Source organism: Engystomops pustulosus, chromosome 1, assembly GCF_040894005.1.
Source record: "Engystomops pustulosus chromosome 1, aEngPut4.maternal, whole genome shotgun sequence".
NCBI classification, from domain to species: Eukaryota; Metazoa; Chordata; class Amphibia; order Anura; family Leptodactylidae; genus Engystomops; species Engystomops pustulosus.
Window position 1 is genome coordinate 73,302,118 of NC_092411.1, and position 23,672 is coordinate 73,325,789.

The window sequence follows — 23,672 nt, forward strand, 5'->3', positions numbered from 1 at the left end:
CTAAGTGTCTAAAGTCTAACTATTAATAAACTGTGGAATATAAATTGCAAATGTTCTCTGTTTCATAGGAAGTCTGTAAATAGGGAAAATGAGATTCATGTTGCCACTTTCCTCTAGAACACATACGTTATGAGGTTTTAAATGTGTTAATGACCCAACATTTCTGAAAAAAAAATTGTAATTTAACCATAACAAAGGAGTAATCAATGAGCAGACTACAACTGTTCTATTTGTGAACATTGATTCAGCTCAGGAATCGGATGTGTAACTTTATGTTGTACAAGCCAAGACATTTGTGCAACACAAAACTAATTCTGAACAATTCACATACAAATGTGGAAACATTTAGACAGAGGAACAGTAGTCCTGCAATATATTCTATTTCCAGATGTTTAGATTATGATACATTTCATCATAAAGCAGGTGAACCCTTTTCCTATTTTATTTCCTGACTTTCACTTCCAAATAACTTTAACTTTATTTGGAAGTGAAAGTTAGGAAATAAAATAGGAAAAGGGTTCACCTGCTTTATGATGAAATGTATCATAATCTGAACATCTGGAAATAGAATATATTACAGGACTACTGTTCCTCTGTCTAAATGTTTCTGAAACACATTATAAACTGCTGGACAAAAGTAATTAAATTACAGTACTTTTTTACTTTTGTGAAATCCAAAGAAGAACCCTTACTACTGACAGTGATGATAAAAAGAATCTAAGCACCCTCTCTGCTTAGGTTGCCAAGCAACAATCATCTGAGAACAATGAAGAAATAAAATAGAACAAAGTGAAATATTATAAACAAGAAACATAATCAGAAAAGAAGATATTATTATCAGACCAGGGTTACTATTAATGGAATTATACCGGCTTTTTATAATAATGTAACACAGAAAAAAAGTTATCAAATTACAGATGCAAAAATTTTACTTATATTATATAAGCAAAGCCACATGTTCTGGGCCATTCAACATTTTAGTACAACTAAGCGGTAATGTGGAAGAATGTGTAGACAAAAACAAAGACAAACTTCAAACCCACAGGGCGCAAGCCATATAGGACACAGATATATCACATAGTGGATACCCAATATAAAAATTGTAGTTTATTTCTACAGGTTTAAACTATACAGAAGGAAAACATCTTTGAGATGGTTTGAATGGCTCAAGTTTTGTCATAAAGACTCAAGCTCAAAAATGTTTCTGTTTTATAGTTTTATCTGATAAAATAAACTACAACATTTTAATTGGGCCCCCACTTTGCTGTATTTTCTACATTTTTTCTGGTACATAATATAGAATCTTTCGGAACCTATGGTGTCTTGCAGCACCTTTATAAACCAACTTTTTTAAGGGGTTGGCCACTATTTTACTTAAGTTGTCCCTGTGCCTTTACTGCCTTAATAATAATCCCTGAATGTTCATCAAGAGATTTAGCAGTCCTGCCGCTTACTTTAGCATTGTCCATGGGTCTGTATTTATATGTCTAAGCTCTGATGAATAGGAGGGGCTGCAGAAGGAGATTATGGGGCACATTTACTTACCCATTCCTTGGAGTTCACAGAAAGTGCATTGTCTGACGATAATGCACTCTGCCGCGATTCACTAAGATTGTGCGCCCGATGTCCTGCAAGTGTCACTTCCCTGCTAAGATCTGCCAGAGTTCACCTTCTTCTTCCCGATGCATGTAAATGCATTGTCTAGCAATATAATTTGAAATCCTGCACTCAGTCCGAATCAGCCAGATTGTCCGACGGCACGTCCCCTGATTTCTGTTGCATAAAAGCCAGCTCAGCTGCACCACAATCCGATTACTTGTGACACAATCCTAATGCAAACTTCTGTTAAATACTTGTCAAAACTGCGCAAATCCCAAAAACAACAAACAGTCCGAGGAAAGTGCATGTGCGGACCCTTAGTAAATAAGTCCATTTGACTCATCCTGTTTTCCCTTCTCCCCTCTCCCTCTGTCAGTGAGATGGACAGTGAGAGAAAGTGGCACAATGGGAGATGCCATCAGGAGGGACTGAAGGAGTGAGAAACAGGAAATTGTGTATATATGCAGAGGCCAGCATGGTGAGAACATGGAAAGGCTGGAGCTCTCAAAGGAGGCAAATGTATAGGTACATTTTCCATTTTCTAATGGAACCGAATTATTGAAAAGTGGCCAACGCCTTTAAACATAGTGGTGCACAGTGTTTTTCCTTTTAGATTTTGTGTTTTTAAAAAATTCGGTAATAATTAGATATTCAATCCCAGAACCCCTTAGCATTATGCAGTAGCACATGAGCTTTCTGTTTCTCGTTTGAAAGATACCTATACTATGTAATCTGTTGCCCTATAGTTTCTTCTAATGTGGCAGGCTTGTGTTGGCAATCCTTCTGCTCCAGAACTTCCTGCATGTGAATAGTTTAAGAAGTAAACCAGAAATTACATTGTTTACACTGATTCTATTGGAGACAACTAATGTCATTTTACTGCCACTGTTGGTGGGAGATAGTCAACCAGAATCCGTTTTCTCCAAAAAGTCTGTATCCATTTTCGTATACTAGCGCCTTTTAAAGAGATCCTTGATGTGCCGTGTACAAGGGGATATAAAAGAAAATCATTGAATAGGATATTACATTTACAACACATCACTGAAGGAGGCTGTACATGGGTTGGCGGTAATGTGCATGGATTATTATGGCTGTAAATCCTGTCTGACTTTATAGTCCAGGTCATGCAACCTGTGCTCGGCATTTGTACTCATAATCAAATTCATAATGTGCAATAACTATTGCCATCCTACTATGGTCGTCTTGATACAAAATTGTATTGAAATGCAGACAAACTACAACACAGGTTTTCAGAAATCTGATTTCTTTAGAGATAGGAAACAGTGTACCTCATTCATCAAACCGCTCTAACCAAATTAAACTGGGGAAAAGTGCATTAAAATGTATCCATATATGGTAGGCTTCTACTTCAACAAAATACAACTAATGTTACTTGTGGAAAACCAAATAAAGAACATTTTAGTAATTGTGTTAGATATAGAAAAACCCATTCAGATGTCCTGAAACAACTGTGGCACAGTCAGATACATGTCAGGCCTGTAATGGGCACCAGAAATAAGAGCAAAAAGCTAACATGCTGTACAGTATATGTATTCTATACTAACAATGGTGTCCAGCAAGGTTACCAGGAAAATGCTATTAAATATAGGATAGCTTATTGGCGTCGAATAAAAAAATGCACTTATGGCACGTCAGAGAAACCGATGTATATGCTTAATTTAAAACTAAAAACCAAAGGTAACAGTAGGTTGTGTAGTTTTAAGGTATTTATTATAGCTATTATTGTGTTTAACCTGCTTTTTTGATAAATTGACTATTCTGAATACGAATGTGACTGCATACAGGACGTAATCATGTCAGGCTTCAGGAACCCAATAAGGCCCAAACGTTGTTACTTCCCCCTACAGTTTTAGTACTGACTGTTACCTAATGTGTATTTATTTATTTATTTATTTAACTTGCAAAATAGGCAGTCTCCTTTATTACCTAACACTATCGACTTATCATGTGTGATTAAAGAGTTAAAGGAAGTGTGCAAGCTCCAAAATCGCCCTCCCACAAGTAAGACTAGCATTGTGTATGGGACTGTTTAGGATTTCAAGACAACCTCTCCTGTTTCCCTCTGAACTGACATTTTAGAGAATTAACAAAGATTTTATTTTTGTGCTAATTAGCTTTTGCGTGTGCAGCAATGTTTGCTAGAGCACTGTTAACTTTTCTTTTTTGCCCAAAACATTGCAATGCTCTTTACATAGCTATTAACATCCCTTAAAGGAAAAAATTCTATACTCTATAAGTTATACATTTGATATTCTATTTTGGCAAAACCGCTCTAAGGAGAACTCTTACTTACTGACCCTAGTCAATAGCCTCTCACTCAGCCAAACCAGTTTCCTACACTGTACTGAAGAGACCCAACCAGTGTGAAACAGTGCTGTCTACAGGTCCTTCAGGAATAGATATACTGGTTTGGCTTTAATCCCACATCATGTCATTAGGCTTCTTCAAAGTCATGCTTAATGGTAATGGTGCTGCTTTACAAGATAGCAAAAAGAGGCTTTGTTTTCCTTGGCCCATCCTGGAAATTGTATTTGCATCTTATAGAAAGAAGGCACTCAAAGGCGTAAACAGCTATGGCCCCACCCCTTGGTGCACCACAAAACTGATTTGTATAAAAATAAAAGCAGATTCTCTCTAAAATGAAGCTTGTGATGCATCTGTATACAGAGACCATGGCTATAAACTTTATAGTTGGGTGAAGGCCTGCAGCTATACAGCCAAACAGGCTATAATTCTCTTTATTTCTCTGAAGGAATGATTGATATTCTGAGATTTCTCCAAGATAATGCCAACCTAGTATATATTATAAAAAATTATTATATGTCACCATTTTCAAAATTCAGTCCATTTTCATTTAATGCATAGATTGGTAATACTGTTGCCCATTGTCTACTTTATTTCTTTAACAGTCATTGGAAAAGGGGCACTATCTTTCCCATGTCAATAGGCTCAGTTACCCTGTGTCTTGAACTATACAGACTCCTTGTGGAAATATGATTCTGCAGTCTATCATTCTGCAATCTTCTGGGCCTCCAACTTGTTTCTTACATTAGACCACAGTACACTATGGCAATACTATTTATTTTCTATCTATCCTCTATCTATATTACAGGGGAACAGGGTTGTAGTCTGTAGTCAGACCAGTCTCCAATATTTTAAACCCCATTCCATGTCAAAGAGGACTTGTCATGACTACTGTACAATCTGGGCTACAACTTTGTCTCATGTCAGTCCATTATAACCAATAAAACCATTACACTCGCTTTCCAATCAAGTCGTGCCGTAAAGCAGCTCTTAAAAGTTGTTAGTATGTGTACCACAATATTGGATGATATTTTCACCCTCCTATGACCTCATTGGGGTAGTGATCTGTCATAAGAAAAAAACATCAGGCCAAAAAATAAATAAAAAAAGTAAAAAATTCAAAAAAAGAAAATCCTATAATGCAAAAAAACAAAAAATCATAACGATCATAAATATGTTGCATCTTAAAATATCTGATCTATCAAAATATAAAAATGGTTATCATGATGAAAAAAAGAAAGAAAATATCGAAATGTCTGAATTATGCAGAATTTTTTTTTTTATACAAAATTGATCAAAAAGGTTGGAGATTACACAAACTGGTATGAGAATGAGTATGAGTTTATACAGCTCCATACTTCATCATATAAAAATTGTGGGAATATGGCATTCATATGGAATATGGATTTTTTATTTTTCAAAATTTTTCCTAGATGTGTTATTTGGACCACATAGTGGTAACCATAAAAACAGAGGGCCACATTTACTTAAACAACATCTACCACCAGGATTAACACCTATGGAGCTTGGAGCCTCTCAGGCTCATTTGCGTAGAAACCTTCATCCTGGTGGTAGATGCCCTTTAAAACAGTGCAAATTGCACTTTATGCAGTTTGCCTGTGTAGTGTGCAGTGGGCAATAGATTCCGGATTTCTGGCGCATGTTTATTATGAATCTGGTGCTTCCTGAACTGCTCCGACAAAGTGCACCAACGTTTATTTTGAGCACCTTAAACATAGGGAGTGCGACACACTTCTATCTGACTTTTCATGATAAATCTGGTGCATGTCTAACTGCACCAGAACCCCCCTTCAGTGCAGAATTTTATGTTGCATTGGGAATAGTGCAGCTGCGACACAATTGAGTGGGGTGCCATACATATGTGGCGTGGACACTTCTTAAAGTCTGACAAAAAACTAGCGCTGGGGCTTTAGAAAATCTGGCCAAGAGTCCATATGAAACACACCAGATCATGCCTACGATAGAGGTATATGTAAAGCCACAATAGAGGTCTATGGCACCCGATTATGGTGCAGTGAGAACACTTTGTTGTCTCATCGGACCTTGCCTGAGCCACGAGTCTCCCCATCCCTCCCCTCTTCTACATCCAGCCAAAATCTGTCCCGGGAGAACATGTACCTAAAAGTGATAATCTGCTCAGAATCCCAAAGTAATCATCTTCAGATGCAATTTTTTACTTATTTTTACAGGTCATGAATTACAAAGGACTCACTTTTAGAATTAGGATAATGCATTGTTTACTTCCATATTCTGCAGCTTGACCACTTATTGCATTCCTCCTCTTTATCATCTAAAATACCATTATGTAATGAAGTATCCTTTCTTTTAGCTACACACTGCTTGCATATAGAGTGCAAAAAGCACAAAACTAGTGCAAATATGTCATTAATAATGATATACAAGAATATAATTATTTATAAACAATTTAATATCGGATAGTAAATTCAAACTAGGCCTCATTTTAGATCTGATTATTATTATTTAATCTACCATACAAGTACCAAATAACATTACACATTGGCCCACATTTACTGAAAACAGTGTAGTCTGTGTAGAGTGCACCGACTTTATTTTTGGTGCACATTTAACATGGGGTGTGCAGCACACTTCTGTCGGACTTAGCATGATAAATGTGGTGCACGGCCAATGTTAATTATTCAAAATTCACATGTAAAAACTCTTGTAAAGTAGCACTGACTCCATATTAATATTTTATGAATAGCCGGCTTCATAATACTGTATAACTGTAGTTTAATATTTTTTTTAATATCATGTGCTTACTATATGTATATTTAATGCATTGGGGCCATATTGCCAATGGAAAATCATGGCAGTGTCAAAGTCTATGCCTGATCTTTAACTTTTTTCCACAGCTTCACTTTCAATTGGACGTGAAATATTGCAAAATGTGAATCACAATGAATGTGCCCTTTAGTAGAGCCATTTTCACAATTACACAAGGAATAAAAAATTATTTCTTTTCTCTACTAGGTTGGTATTTTTCCTTACATATTTCAATCGACTATCATTAGTCATATAATATATATATATTTTAAATAAAATACACATTTTTTGAGAAAAAATATTTGCTATCCATGGCCTCTCCTACCTCCCTCCCCTCGGAACTTCCCCCTCCCTCTGCCCACACAGTAGGGAAGGGGGAGTTTTCCTGAGAAGCTGCAGCACAGAGGTTCACTGGTGACACCCTCCAGAGGCCTTCTGGATCATTACCATAATTAAGTTGATTTTAAATGGAAGGAGGCCATGGATCCAGGCACTAATCACGATGCCTGGGTGAGTAAGTGTTCCTGGTTTATCATGCTTGATTTATTTGGTAGGTTTCTTTTAAAAGCATCACTTTCTTTGTGCTGTAAGTATATATTGATTTCAATAGAACATGTTCATGTAATGCATACTGTAGTAGTTCAGCCTGTGTGGTGCAATTAAAAGTCTTTCATTTAATCTAATATGTGAGTCCCACAATAGGAGCAACATCTAATGAAACTAGGGATGGAGAAACCATTACATACCTGTACATTAGGTCTTGGGAAATATATTCTATCTAATGCATAGTTCTTACTAACTTAGAACTGTTATCTTATTACAGGTTATATTTACATGTAATACATATGATCTTTATAAATTACATTTTTGGCCAAGACAAAAACACTTACTATATATCGTAAAAAAACAAAGAAAACTACTGATTCTTCCAGTATATGGCCACCAAAGACCAGCAACACCGACAGCAACACATTCTATGTAAACAGGTAATTCCACATCTGCATTAAGGACATAGGGATGATTTACTGGGGGGGGGGGGGGGATATAGTGGCATTTTGAATGCCAGTCAGTCTTAATATCCCCCCCCCCCAGCTGGTGTACAGTTTGCCATATATAATAAATATGGATAGAATAACTCTCCACCTGTTCAAGTCTGATTTGGCAGAGACTTCAGTTTTGGTTTTCTGGCAGAGACTAAAGTATAAACGATGGGCAAGGGCCTTCATGTCTCTGCTCAACCCACTCTTCAAAAAATCTTCAAAAGCAAAGGAGATGGGGCATTATACATCCATTCCGTGCCAGAAAATCGGCATAGTATTTCTACCCCACTCTATGAAGAATAGTGCAAAATAAAAGTGAAAAATCCCCTAAACCAACAAACAATTGCATCTTTCATTTTCAATTAAAAAAAAAACAGGATTCTGAATCTTATGGCTGGTTCTGAGTTGTGTTCTGCTTTGGTTGCCTGAATTATAATGTAAAAACAGGTTGCCCTTATAATCATATTCCACTATATGCACTTTGCATGGTGCATTATACACTATATATACAGCTTTGCATTTGGACCAGACTTAGCATTACATTGGTTGTGTTCTACCCTGTAAAAGTCTGCATAAAAAGATTTTTGTGCATTCACTGATTAGTTTATCTTGTATAGTAGGTGACATCCAGGGGAGAAATATATTGAATTTACAGCTAGCTTGTCCTGGGTAAGAACGGCTAAACACCATCACGAAGATTTCTCTTCACACATTTTCATGTAACCTTTCCATATAGTTTCTGAGTTCTTTGCAATCTCCCATGTCTAGGTCTTGGCAAACCCACTTAATGTCTTCTTCATTGTTCACTAAAAAGGGGTTAATATTAGGACAACCATCCTCAGAAGGGATGGTTGTAAAAGTAGTGAATTTTACACGTTTTCTTTTGGAGGTAGGAGAGGTTGCAGGCTCTCCCTTCTGTTCCTTCCCTTCATTGAAGGAAGTCTCTGCAGACCTATATGCCTGTCCATTTACAGTTTTTGAAGGATTTGTACTGATCAGATATTTACTTTCTGCAATATTTACTCCCCTGTCTACCGCTGTTATGTTTTCTTCTTGCTGCAAAGGAAAGTTGATGTTATTTTCTAATATTTCTGTTCGATTTGTAAGTCCAACCCAGTCGTGTGAATGTGTTACGGTCTCCTGTTCATCCACTGGGATCTGTTTGTGTCTATACTTCAGAGCAAATGTCACACAGTTTATAAGAAATACAAGTATGGCCAGGCAGAAGACTCCTAGTAAAGCATACATTCCAATTTCCAAGTCACTTAATCCTCTTGAATTTTGGACTAGATCATTTTCTTCAGTGTCACCATTATTATCCGGTAAATCAACCTGTGCAGGAAAACTTGTAAAATCCATAGGGATGTTTGGCAGATCAGAGTCATCATCTAAAAGGCTTTCTCTCTCCCTTGTCTTACTCAATTGGGCTCGGTCAGTAGTAGCTCTGTTCATATTCTGGATATCTCTCTCCATAGAAGGAGTACCAAAGTAAGTAATATCAGGTCTTGATCGTTCAAAAGGGATCTTCTGTCTTCTGCCAGTAGAACGGTTTTCAAAATGATCCCTGTTATTCACATTTCTGTTATTACTTCCATTGTTGTGCCCAAATTTAACACTTATGTGCCCAATGCCGACAGTAAGCACACTCTTGCGCTTAGACTTCTGACATAACTCGCTTATCATGAGTTCTACTTTGACCAGAGCACCTTGTCCTTCTGTGATGGCTGAAAAAACTGGCCATTTGGATTTAGAGTCTTGAGACACACGAAAGATCTTCTCATCCAATGATGTGACACTCATTGAAAAATCTTTTGGGTCATAGATATCCAGGGGAGCCACTGTACCATCGCTAAACTGGATCCAACAACTGATCTCTACTTCCTGTGTGCAAAGGCAGAAAACAGAAATTTCAGCAAACAACAGATAGAAGATAGAAAACATTATTTTCATAAAAAACATTTTATATCCTAATAAATTGTAAACTACTAGGAGGTGAAGGGCACAAATTTATTTCTCAGACATAAAAACACTAGTTTAAATTTCTTAGCAATAAAATGTGTTTTTTTTCTTACTGGTTCTAAAAAGACAATGAGTCCCTGGGGCGATATGGATTCGACTTTAACAGCGGAATAATAAAGTGACTGTCAGAAGACATTATTATATGCTGACTAAATTATTGCAGTTGTGTGTTTAAATGAAAAAGAATTGCATATTCTGAAAATGTATTCATTTAAAGTTTTCTCTGATTACTTGTATGGAATGTTCAAGTGCCATATGTAACCTTCAGAAAATTACCATTTCCAATTACAACTGTTCTGTTTCAGTTCCATAAACTATTTTAGATTCTATTTTTGAAATTTTGATAAAAATGGTTAATTCCTCAGAGATTTTTGGAACTGAGCTCACTTTATTGTTTCATAAAATACTTAAACAATGATTCATGTTTAGGCACATAAAATAACAAATGAAAACTATTTACAATTTATGAGACATAAAACATTTTCTTCCCTACATTTAGTTGAGTTTAGAATTTAAAATAAAGGTATTTTCTAGATTCTTCATGATGAAACTATATCCTTAATTTTCATTACGCCATACCATTCAGGCATTTAACAACCAATCCTCATGCCATGAAACAGCATCTTACATACATCTTATCCAGTGGGGTAGCAAAATGAAAATTGTCTACAGGTTAGACAGTGCCAAATTAGACTACAGATTCTTGTCATTAATTTACTTTCCAACACGACAAGTCCCATTTCTTACAAATCATAAACAATGTCTCAAACCTTTGAAAGATGTGGCTTTGTGTAAGTCTGTGGCACTGCTAGCACTTGCTACTATGTCTAGCCTCGGACCACAGGCTGTCAACAAAAAAATAAGTTAAAGCTACTGGGCCAAAATTTTGAGCCACCGATTTTTTGCTTTAAGCCCCAAATGCTTCTCATTTCTTAGTGTTGATTGTTGTAATAGGCAGGGCAGGGGAGAGATCTGACTGCAACCACAATCCCCTCCTCAGGACCCAATTCAATGTAAGGTTTTGGCAGAGTGAAGAGCAACAGACTCCCAACTTTGGGCTTTGGGCACTTATAAGGAGTTCAGGGAGACACTTAAATGATAAGTGGGTACTAATTATTGTAACAGGGCAGTGCGTATCAATTTCTAATTAGGGCCTAATAGCTATAAGGGGAGACACTCAGATGATAATGGGTCCTTATTATTAAAGTATGGTGTGTATTTGAATTGTATGTGCACCCTAATTTAAGGTTTTAAGGGGAGCAGAGAGGCATATAAATTATAAGAGTGTATACATTTTTATAAGAGGGCACTAAAATTTTATCCGAGGATGGGACAATAAAAGGATTAAGTAGAAATTACAAACTTAAAAAGGATGGATTAGGTTTATCAAACAGAACATTACTAGAAACATATAATGAAAGCTTATTTATGAAGTGGGCACTATTATAGGCAGAGAAATGGGCATTTCTATCCTTAAGTGTGGAATATTAATGGAATAATAATAATTATCCCCACAACTATTGGGCATGCCTGAGAGAATTTGTCATGGTGGTCTAAATAAAACTGAAAACACGAGAAAAGTGGTCACATCATATAATTTTGCCTTTTGTGCAGAAGTGGCTTTTAACACCGTATTGTCATTGTACAGTGTTATCATTGATCTTTGTATGGTGGTTTTCATTAGGTTTCATTATGGCAGTATTATTTAGTCATTTGGTTACAAAAATGAAAACTGACCATGGTGTTGTCACGGGTGCCCCCGGAGCTCCGCACTACTTACCATCCCTGGCTCCAGTGGCGGCCTCTCATACTCCCGTGGCTTGGCGTGAGCGTCCCCGTCTTCTAGGGCGCGTGCACGCCAGCTCGCAAAAATGTAAAATGCCAGCGTGCCAATAATTGGCGCTGGCCTGCTACAAGTGCCTGCCCATGCCTACAGTTTAAGCATTGGAAACAGGAAAATATGTAACTCATAAATAGCGATAAGCTGGCACTTTCAGCTTCAGGTTTGCTGAGTTCATCAGAATTCAATCCTGAAAGTTGGCTACCTGAACCTGAACACTAAAATCCACTGATAACATCCAAGATTGGTGCCTTTTAAACAATGCTGACAGAGCCACTGAAAGCATATACATATCGTCGGAGCATTTGCGACACCAAATTCCTTGCTCCCATGACAGTTGGGGAGAGTCAATCCTAGAAAAAATGCCAATACTGATCACAGGTGTTACCTGTGGAAGTTTTAGCCTGAACACAGACTTCTTGCTAAAGTCCGGATAAGGGTCTGCTCATTCCCTCTGGTTAACTTTGGAACCTTGGGCACTTCATTTATGTTATTTTGACAAATACCACCTACCAAAAACAGAATTGCATACTAAATACATGCATTCATGACAAAGAAGTTCTCTCTTTCAGCATAGCAGTACTCCCTGTTGTATTGTTAATATTGCAATTTTCAAGGAGCATGAGAACAAATTCAAGGTGTGGCGTGGCCTCTAAATTCCCCAAATCTCTACCTACTCTTGCATCTGTGATATTTATTATAAAGTTTATGTATTGTGGGACGTGCTCAGAAATCTAGTCCAATATGTGAAGACAGCATCATAAAGGTTTTCAATATGCAAAAACAGGAAATGTGTTGACTTCATGTTATGACGGGTCATAGCTGACCTGGTAGTACACATGAGACTCTTAACATACAGTAATGAGGGGGGTTCAATGTGATAGACCATTATATTATATAGAAATACAGAAAATTCCACCACACAGAGGATGTAAGAGATCTATATGATGAAACCTATAAGGCCATGCATGGATTAATGGATAGGTTATTGATGTTTGCCTTTACATCCTGAAGAGACATGAAATTGTGCTTATCTGGAGAACAGTATACTATCTGTCAATAGTTTAAATATGAATGTCCTTTGCATTTGACTACACCATATCATTTTCCTTAGATAACTATTGCATTTTAGGTATATGAGGCTTCTTAGTACTCCCATACCAAACAGCCCCCTCATGGTTTTTTATATAAGCCCTCCTCACACCCTAAGGATTCATTAGATGTAGCCACAACTCCTCCATTGATTCCTTATGTAAAGCCTTATGTGGGCCCCCCAGAAGCTCTGGGCCCCGGAAATTGCCCAGTGCTGGCGCAGGCCCTGATAAAACCAAACCAGCTATGGGTAATTTTATGTAATTCATAGTAAAGAATTTCTATCTATACTTTTCATTTATAAGTGTCCATATTCAGCAGTTCCATGAAAGAAAAAAAATATATGTCAATTTGCCATTTTTATCAACATTGAAATTAGAATTATTTATTTCAAGTAGTTTTGGTAAATGTTAACAGCACAGTATAGACATCTCTTTCAAATTCTTTTTCTTTCAAAGTTTTTCTAAATTTGTATGTAAACTGCAGGTTTCCTTCCAGCTGTGTGCTCTACAACATAATGTGCCCTGTGAGATTCACAGGTTGCGACAAACAGCAGATGTTCTGCAGTACATTGTGGTGGTGTTTTTTTCTCAACAATATTAATTTTTAGACTGAAAAAAAGGATTTTTTCACATGAAATTGAATTCTGTATTTTATCCTTACACATATTATGCACTATATAACCTAGAGGAATGTTTAGTTACAGAAACTCTTCCTACACGTTAAAGAGAAAAACTTAAATGTAAGCAATAAATAATAAAACTAATAAACCATAGATATAATACCTGTTTTGGAGAGCTAAAATGCTCCTGAGCTGTTGTGGTTGCATAGATCGCCCTGTTACTTCCAGGACTAAGTTGAAGAGAAAGCGACAAGCCAGTCACCACCTGGATTCCAAGGTCTGCAATAGTCACTTTATCATCTACAACCATCACAGTCTTCTCTGCCAGGATGGCATCAGAAAGTGGGGAAAGTATCTAAAATAAGAGGTAAGGTTAGCATTTTTTACAGTATCAAATGTAAAACCTAAAAGTCACTCAGAGTATTTTGGAACGATATCAGGTAGAAATCCATTTATAAGATGATAAATGTACAGTAACTCAAAATTAGAAGTCATTCACTAGTGAAAATCACATTTGCAAGCTTTACAGTATAAGTGATATAGGCTATCTGAATTAGACATGGACAAACGTAAAAAAGAATGCCTATGGAGACTAGACTGTCCATGAAGTGAAAAAATATTAATCAGGGTGCATATTAACCCCTTAAGGCTGCAGTCCTTTTTCTTTTTTGCATTTTCATTTTTCACTCACCACCTTCTGGAAACCATAACCTTTTTTATTTTTCCATTTACAGAGTTGTATATGGGGCCAAATGTACTTTCTAGTGCCAACATTTAATATTACATTCATTGTGTTGGGAAGCTGGAAAAAAAGTTCTAAAAGCTGTTCAAGTGAAAAAAACAAAACAAAAACACAAGTGTGCCAATTTCTTACAGGCTTTGAATTTAAGGCTTTCGACGTGAGGCCCAAATGGCACATCCCCTTTTATTTGGATCAGTATGATCAAGTAGATATCAAAATAATATAGTTGTTGTTAGGTTTTGATAAGTAAATCTTTTGAAACTTTTTTTTTTGCTATATTCTGGTCCCAAGGGGGCTGATACAATATCTATCTCATATTTATGTAATATTTAGAATATTCATTTTGGTCGAATTGCTTCAAGGATATTGTAGGCACAGCAAATGGTTAATTATTACCTGTAAAGTTGTCATACCAGCTTCTTGTCCAACCAGAATCTGTCCTTTAAGGCTCACAACTTTGGACTCATCCATTTGGATATATTCACTTATTATATCAGTGATGTCCACTTGCCAGTCAGGTCCAAGTAGATATACAGGTTGTCCAGGAGTTTCAGAGGACTCAGCAATGAACTGGGTAAGAACCCGTAGTATGGCATGTTGATACTGAAGGGCACAACCTCTTCCCTTTTTATCATCATCATCTTCATCATCACTGTCCCTAGCTGATCTATAAAAAAAAACATAATATCATTGTAAAGTTTACTTTGACATAATTTTCTAATTTTCTTTACTTGCTATAATTATTTTTTATAATAAGTGTATAATAACAATCTTTTTACAGAACTATGTTCATAGTTATGTGTGTAGGAGATGATTACAAAGTAAATATACCAGCAATAGTAACCTAGCTTGAAAATTAATCTAAGAACTTAAAATTTATAATTGCAAATATTTGGACATTGCTGAAAATACAGTTCATGGCTGTTTACACCTAAAACATATTTTATAATCACCAATAAACTATGTTACCTGAGATTTTATCTGATAAATAATGTCATCTCTGGTCCAAAAGTGTTAGGGCATGAGTGTTGCCCATTGAAATTTAATTTCGTATTTGCTGGGGCCCCGATCTTTCATAACCCTAGCAACGCCCCTGTTCTCAGGTACTGTACAAGAGACTTGCTAAACATTTTGCAGCTGGCATTGTCATTGAACAGGAAGGAACTGCTACCATAAGATGAAAATCTGGCAGCTCTGGTCTATATCTGGCAGATATACATTCTTGAGTCATTACATTCAAGTCACTAAAGCTGAAGCAAAATAACATCAATTATCTAACTAAAATGGCACCTGTCAAGGGGTGGGATAGTCCATACGTACAGTTTAAGCATTGGAAACGGGAAAATATGGAAGCATAAGGAACTCATTAAATAGGGATAAGTGGGCACTTTCAGCTTCAGGTTTGCTGAGTTTGACAGAATTCGATCCTGAAAGTTGGCTACCCGAACCTAAACAAATCCAATGATAACACCCACGATTGCTTCCTTTTAAACGCTGCTGTCAGTGCCACTGAATGCATTTACATAATGTCAGAGCATTTGCGACACTAAATTCTTTAGGATCCTTGCTCCTGTGATGGTTGGGGAGAGACAATCATGATTGCAGATTATTGCTGATATTAAGGCAGGTTCCTCTAATGTAGAGTAGTATAGCCTGTTTTAGGGCTAATTCGTTTGTGGCCCAAAACTTTTATACATTTTATTTCCCCTAATATGCAAATTTTCTAAAGAGGCTACTGGGGTGTGGAGCAGCCAGAGCTGAGGCTACACGGCCGCCAACTAATGCTTCTTCAGCGTGCAGCTCCTGGTAGCTGCGCACACTCAGCTACGCCGAGTTCCGGCTACTTTGGCCACAAACGAATTAGCCCTAAAAAGGGCTATATTACTCTACATTAGAAGAACCTGCCACCGGATCTACGTTAATAGGTAGATTGTGGTGGTAGGTTTCCTTGAATGAATTTATATGACATTAATATCAAATTGGTGGGGATACAACACCAAGACTGCATGCAGATCAGTTATTTCACATTTTGGTCCTGAAATCTGTAACAGAAGGGGCCCTCATCACTAAGATAATTCTAACTGCTTCTGTACCGGAATCAAGTAAAAAAAAAAAAATCCAGTAAATAACTATATTTCAAATACAATGTTATATTCAGTAATTGTGTTCCTGCTATCATCCTGTGGATTTTGTCTCACAAGTGCTCTATGTAATATATGCGGTTGGCACCAAATAGTCATGGGATACAAACAGAGAGACAGTGATGAGGGACAACGGGAGCACCAAAGAAGGTGCTTCAATAGAACAAATTGACCCATTTTCTGATGCAATGATCCAGTAAAAACTTCCATGTTTATTGACAAAAATTGTTAAAAACATGTACATAAATAGAACGTGATCATGGAAGACATAGGTCTGCAGGCAAAGCCTGAGAAGGTGAGGATACGTTTTTTAAGTTCTTATAACTATGTTCAGGAGAACTACGCAGTAGATTGCGTAAGGTAATGGTTTTCAATATTTCTTCTTCAGATTTGTAAAATGTGTTTTGCTATTTTAGTCAGCGGTTTTCCACTGCTAATGTTTCCTCTGAAAGCTTTATATAACTATAAAGTGGATGAGAGGGAGGACTCATAGCATGCTCTCCATCGACGATTATTCTTCATTAAAGATTTTTACCCAACTTTATACCAAATGGACCAAATGTTCTTATGATTCCTTTTTTTTAGTATCATCTTTATTTCTTATAAAGCTCTTGTAATTTCAAAGCTATAACATGATTGTTTACTTTGGCATTTTTAAGGCAGTTTTTGTATCTCTGACATAATGGAGGACATTTATCAGAACTGGTGTTTTGAACCCTGCACATGTCCTGTTAGGCCAAGGACTTTAGCAGGCTCTACATCTTTTTTGAAACCATGCATGTAAGTCATCATATATGTGAGAAAACTGGTGGTGAATGTTCCATATTACCAATTGCCTTACTCTACTACTGCTTGTAAACTACGTGTTACTATGTGTTATTATTGTGCAGGGGTAAAGGAGCCTCTTACTGAATGTATCTGTTCATAAAATAGTTTTATTTTGGGGCCCTACTTTTAGTTTTGCCCAGGGCCCCACTTTGTCTAAAACCGTCCCCGACGGTACAAAATGATTGATAAAATATACAAAAATAAACAAGATGATACAAGATGATGCTTGGTAATTTGTTGCCTGAACCATTTAAACAGTACACACACTTTGTATAATTATACTCAGGAGAACTATGCAGGAGAATTTCTGAGCTAATAGCTTCCAAATATTCTTCTTCAGATTTGTAAACTGTGTGTTTTGCTATTTTAATCAGCAGTTTTCCGATGCTTTTGTTCCTCTGACACATCTATATAACTATAATGTTAAGTGGATGACAGGGAGGACTCATTCTGGTTGTATAGCATGCTCTACAGAGAAGATTACTCTTCATAAAAGATTTTTTTTCACCACTTTATACCAAATAGACTTTTTTGTTTTTGCATCAGCTTTATTTCTTATAATACTCTTAAAAGTTAAAAGCTGCAATGGGATTGGTTACTTTGTGATAATGGGGAACATTTATAAATATTGTTTTTGTTTCAAGCTATCAAGAAACGATAACATGGCACACAATCAGAGAATGTGCATACAAATTAACAGAAGAAAACACAGTAAACAAAGTTAAACAGAATCACAGGATTTCTAGTTATTGGCAGAATGGCATGTAAGGCCCATGGGAGGAAGGGGTGGTGGCTGATATGAGAGTGCAATAGCACAGGGTAGGAAAGCAAGGGTTGCCAAATCTGTAAATGTAAATGTCATTTTAAGAAGCCTTATGCCAAAGCTTTTTTTTCAATTAAATATCAAGTTGATTTCAGAGGTCAAGTCTTCTTTAGAGGTGGTAAGAGAGGTCTTCCAGCTAAATTTCTGCAATAGCCAAGATCTAAAGGGGAGGCATGTCAATCAGTATATGTAGTAGGACACCCTTGGCTCCACAACCTTTCTAGCACAAATGGGACATTTCTGGATACATATGGCTAAGATAGTCATGGGTGAGATGCCCATGTAGAATAGTTTTAATAGATACCTCGATGTTTGAGCAGCCCTTGAGCGAACTATGGTTGAAAGTTAACCCCTAGGCGCACCAGGACGTTATAGTACGTCCCCGGGGCTAGATGCTTAGCGCACGGGGACGTTCTATAACGTCCTGCTTCTGGCACCGGCTCACGAACGGAGCCGGTACCAGAAACAGCGGCTGTCAGCTGTCTAGTACAGCTGACAGCCTGCGCTAACACCCGCGATCGGAGCCGGCTCCGATCGCGGGTGTTAACCCCTTACGCGCCGCGGTCAAACAAGGGTGTTTGCGCTGTGGATCGGATCCCCCGTGCCGCTTACCGGGGGATCCGATCCACTTCTGCCCCGGAGCTGCCCGGTCTCCATGGCAGCCAGACCCCTTCCGGGTCTGACTGTAAACTGTCTGAGCATGCGCAAGCTTGCTCAGACAGTTTACACTGCTCTACAATAAAATAGTATTGTAGAGCAGTGTATTGAACTTAAACCAGTGATCAGAGCATCAGTTCAAGTATGTATAAGTAAAAATATGCAAAAACACTGAACACTACACATTATAATAAATAAAAAATAAATACATAAAAATATAAGCCCCTAAAATGTCACTTTCCCATAAAAACACTTAATAAAGTATAAAAAACACAAAAACATAAAAAAACCCGCATATTTGGTATTGCCGCGTCCGTAACAATCTGTATAATAAAACAGAATCGTTACTGGACCCGCACGGTACACGCCGTAGAAAAAAAAATGCAAAAACGTTCCGAAAAAAGATAATTTTTAATTAATACCCTATAAAAAAATGCTCTAAAAAGTAATTTAAAAAATGTTATGCACTCCAAAATAAGCCCACTAAAAAGAACAACTCTTCTCGCAAAAAATAAGCCCCTAACTAGATTTGTCAGCCGAAAAATAAAAAAGTTATGCATATGAAAAGATGATGATGCTAAAATGAACAAGATTTTCTCCAAATTGGTTTTTATTCAGTACAATTGAATAAAATACACAAACCCCCCACATATTTGGTATCCCTGCGTCCGTAACAATCTGCATAATAAAACAGAATTGTTATTAGATCCGCAAAGTTAACCCCGTAAAAAACAAAACAAAAAAAAGCTCCAGAAAAAAGATCATTTTCAATTAATACCCTATAAAAATGCTCTAAAAAGGGATTTAAAAAATGTTATGCACTCTAAAATAAGACCACTAAAAAGAACAATCCTTCTCGCAAAAAATAAGCCCTTAAACAGATTTGTGAGGCGAAAAATAAAAAAGTTATGCATATGAAAGACGGTGATGCTAAAAGTAACAACATTTTTGCCAAATTACTTTTTATGCACTAAAAATGGGAAAAAAAAATAAAAAATCTATATAAATGAGGTCTTTTTGTAATCGTGGCGACCCATAGAATAAAAATAATATACTATTTTTATGGTATGGTAAACAGCCAAAAAAAAAACCCCATAAAAATCTTCCTGAAAAGTGATGATTTTCATTTCCTCCACCAACAAAGAGTTAATAAAATCTCACCAATTAGCCCATAGATTCCCCCAAATTACGTACCAGAAAAGTGCATCTCATGTGGCAAAAGAAATAAGCCCCTATAGGTCCACATTAAAAAAAGAAAAAAATTATAGCCTGTACAATGTGACATAGCAAATCTGATCTGGATGGCGCCTCCTTCCCTTCTATGCCCGGCCGTGCGCCCATACAGCAGGTTACCACCACATATGGGGTATCCGTGTACTCGGGAGAAATTGGGTAACAAACTTTGTGGAGCCTTTATTCATTTAATCCATTGTAAATGTTTAATTTTCCACCCAAAATGAGTGTATTGTGAAAAAATATTACAATTTGCAGACTGCACCTCCATTTTGTTTTAACCCCTATAAAACACGTAAAGCGTTAACAAACTTCTTAAAAGTGGTTTTTCATACGTTGAGGTGTGTAGTTTTCACAATGGGGTAATTTATGAGTCTCGCTATTATTTAGGCCTCTCAGTGTCAATTAGAAGTTGAGCAGGTCCATCTAAATACAGGTTTTGGTGATTTTACAAAAAATTTGAAAAATGATACCTAAATTCTGAGCCTCATAACATTCTAGTAAAATATGTGGAATCTTAAAAAACCATGCCAACATAAAGCAGACATTTGGGAAATGTAAGTTATGAATTTATTTGGGTGCTTTGACTATCTGCATCAAAAGTAGAGAATTTAGAATGTTGAAAATAAAGAATTTTTCCAAATTTTTTGCCAAATTTAGTTTTTTTTCATAACTAAACACAAAAAATATCATCCAAATTTTTAAACTAATTTGAAGTACAATGTGTCACGAGAAAACAATCTCAAAATCCCCTGGATATCTCATAGCGTTCCAAAACTATAACCTCTTATAGTGACACAGGTCAGATTTGAAGAATGGGGCCGCGTCCTTAAAGGAAACCTACCACTTCATAAGGTAGGTATGAGATACAAACACCGGGCACCAGCTCAGGGTGAGCTGGTGCCGGTGCTTAGTCTCGTTAGTGTTAAAACCGCGGTATCGCGGTTTTAACACTTTTGAAACTTTCTAGCAGGCACTGCTTCGGCGCTGCGCGCGACCGTGCGCGCGCAACGCCTGCGGCGTTTCCAATGTAGGCGCGCGCACGATCGTGTGCACGAAGCGCCGAAGCAGTGCCTGCTAGAAAGTTTCAAAAGTGTTAAAACCGCGATACCGCGGTTTTAACACTAACGAGACTAAGCACCGGCACCAGCTCACCCTGAGCTGGTGCCCGGTGTTTGTATCTCATACCTACCTTATGAAGTGGTAGGTTTCCTTTAAGGCCAAAATAGGCTGTGTCCCCTAGGGGTTAAAGCCTGCATAGATTTTGTTGAGAAAAAAGCAAACACACGGAAAAAAACATGGAAAAGCAATGTCTTGTTGACATGGAGGTCAGCATCAGAGAGGATTTCTAACTTTTCCCAAACAGTTAATTAGAGGCAGAGTACACCATGTGTAATGAGTGGAATGAGAAAGTCCATCAAAGGAAGAGTATCAGTCGTAGTTGTAGAACAGTGGAAAGAGAATCAGAACTTCTACAGTAGAAAGTGGATGCCAACCACCCCCTAAACATTCCTCAATGTGCATCCATGGGGTATGACATGTGGTACTATGTCAAGACAAAAGGATCAAAAGGTACCTTATATACTCGAGTATAAGCCTAGTTTTTCAGCACAAAAAATGTGCTGAAAAACCCAAACTCGGCTTATACTCGAGTCAAAAAAATAAATATATCTAAACTCACCTTTCCGGCAACCCCTGTATATCTTCTGTGCGATCTGTCCGGCAGGGTCTGGCAGGCTACATACACTGGGGCAGGGTCTGGCAGGCTATATACACTGGGGCAGGGTCTGGCAGGCTATATACACTGGGGCAGGGTCTGGCAGGCTATATACACTGGGGCAGGGTCTGGCAGGCTATATACACTGGGGCAGAGTCTGGCAGGCTATATACACTGGGGCAGGGTCTGGCAGGCTATATACACTGGGACAAGGGCTGGCTGGCTATATACACTGGGGCAGGGGCTGGCTAGCTATATACTGGGGAGGCTGTGACCAATGCATTTCCCACCCTCGGCTTATACTCGAGTCAATAGGTTTTCCCAGTATTTTGTGGTAAAATTTGGGGCCTCGGCTTATACTTGGGTCGGCTTATACTCGAGTATATATGGTAATTATTTTACACGCCATTTTACTCGCCTACATTTTTTTTCTTGACAAAGGGGTTTTTAGCGAAGCCACACAGTTTAAAAACAGATCATTAAATTTGTTTGCAACTGCAATGCTACCATCCCAACTTCCTGACATTAGCAATGTGTGGCATCCCTCTGAGTGGTGCAGGACAGCTAAATGATTTTGATTTTCTATCAATCCCAACTGAATGAATATGCCACATGGACTTTTTGTGGTTCTTATGGATTCATCATCAATTTGACAGTTATAGAATGGTTTACATAAAGCTCACATGCATTTATATTGCAAGTTATATTCAATACAGATGAACAGGGCAAATGAGCCTTTAGCTATATTCTTGGTCAAAAGCAACTATAGATGGTCTATATCTGCATATGTATGAGTGAGTTAAAGGAAACTTGTCATCAGGAGCCCTTTTTCTGGCTACCCCGTGTCCCCACAGAGAATAGTGTACACATTGTCAATGAGTGTTTATAGTAAAACTGTTTTTTTCCAAAAAAGAGATTAGTTAGATCAAAGTTTTCCTTTTTTTCGGAAAAAGCCAGTTTTACTATATACACTCTTTGGCAATATGTATACTATTCTCTGTGTGGACATGGGAGCTCTAGAAAAATGGCTCCCAATGAAATGTTCCCTTTATACTACATGAAACAACAATTAGCAAGAACACAACCCAATGTATTTTAATGGGCTCATACATATAGCTGTGCTTTCTATGTGAACAGTCTGTCCGAGCTTCAAAACTCAGAGCAGGTTGTATTTCTGTTTTTGTGTGTTTGTAGCTCAGGTCTCCTTTTCTACTGTCATGGGCACTGAAGTAAACCTCACATGTAGATGACACATGAACCAAAACAATGGACCTAAGGTATTGCACACCTGTTTATTTGAAGGAAGCCAAAGTCTGTGGATGTTGATATGTCAAAAATAGCATTTGTAATATAGTTACGGGCCTTTAGCTTCCATCATCTAATTGCTCCTAAATTGAAAGCTCATTTTACAAGTTTTATTAAAACATATCAAAGAATGTGTAACTCACAGAAAGATTCATAAAGCATAGATTTTTCTGCTCATTTTAATAAAGGCAGCGTTAATAGTTTCATGTTTGTGCTGAAATTAAATGAATAAATTTGACATTTACTGTTCAGCAGAATTATGACAACCATGTATAACAGAAGTTGTTCTTACATTAGGATATATTATTAAACCTTAGGTAACACAATCATTAATAAGAACCCACTTAGCAGTCATATGTTCAGGCTTACGTTGAGCCCTGGATACCATTGATTCTTCTAATTAATGACTCGTGCATATTGATGTTAAGCAGAATCCTGCTGCACATACCTCTTGTTTCCCATTATTGGAACCCTCCAACCTTTGATCTGATTTAACTCAGTGTCAGACACATCTATCAGCAGAGGAAGCCGTGGGACCCACACTGTCATTTCTAGTGAGGGCTTGAAATGTTGATAGGAGAAATTCACAATGGCATTAACCTTTCCTTTAATTTCCTTTCCATTTACAAAGACATAGTCACACCGGTCTGAAACCTGTGGAAGAAAAATGGAACAAGTTCATTGGCTTCTAAACCTTTTGGGAAATGAATTATTTTCTTTAAAGGGAATGCATCACCAGAGAGTGACCAATTTCGTTTTACAGTATGTTAAGAACATTTAAGGTTTTCATTTTTTATATTCACCATCTATATTCAATAAAAAAAGGTATTTTTTGCTACAGTCACTTTACATCAGTGTCAAGACAGGGATTACAATAAAAAGGA

The 23,672-nt window shown here is 37.3% G+C and overlaps 1 protein-coding gene across 1 annotated transcript in view; it reads right to left on the bottom strand.

Annotated features, from left to right (window-relative positions):
- Positions 1-553: 553 nt before the first annotated feature.
- The window catches only part of LOC140123961 (transmembrane protein 132D-like), a 470,866-nt gene continuing 447,747 nt past the window's right edge, over positions 554-23,672 (bottom strand). Inside the window, exons 6-9 of the mRNA XM_072144372.1 lie at positions 23,237-23,442; positions 14,481-14,751; positions 13,506-13,697; positions 554-9,650 (exon numbers count right to left, since the gene is read on the bottom strand). Coding sequence (XP_072000473.1) covers positions 8,475-9,650; positions 13,506-13,697; positions 14,481-14,751; positions 23,237-23,442 — 1,845 coding nt within the window. The 3' untranslated portion in view covers positions 554-8,474. The remainder of the gene's footprint in view (positions 9,651-13,505; positions 13,698-14,480; positions 14,752-23,236; positions 23,443-23,672) is intronic.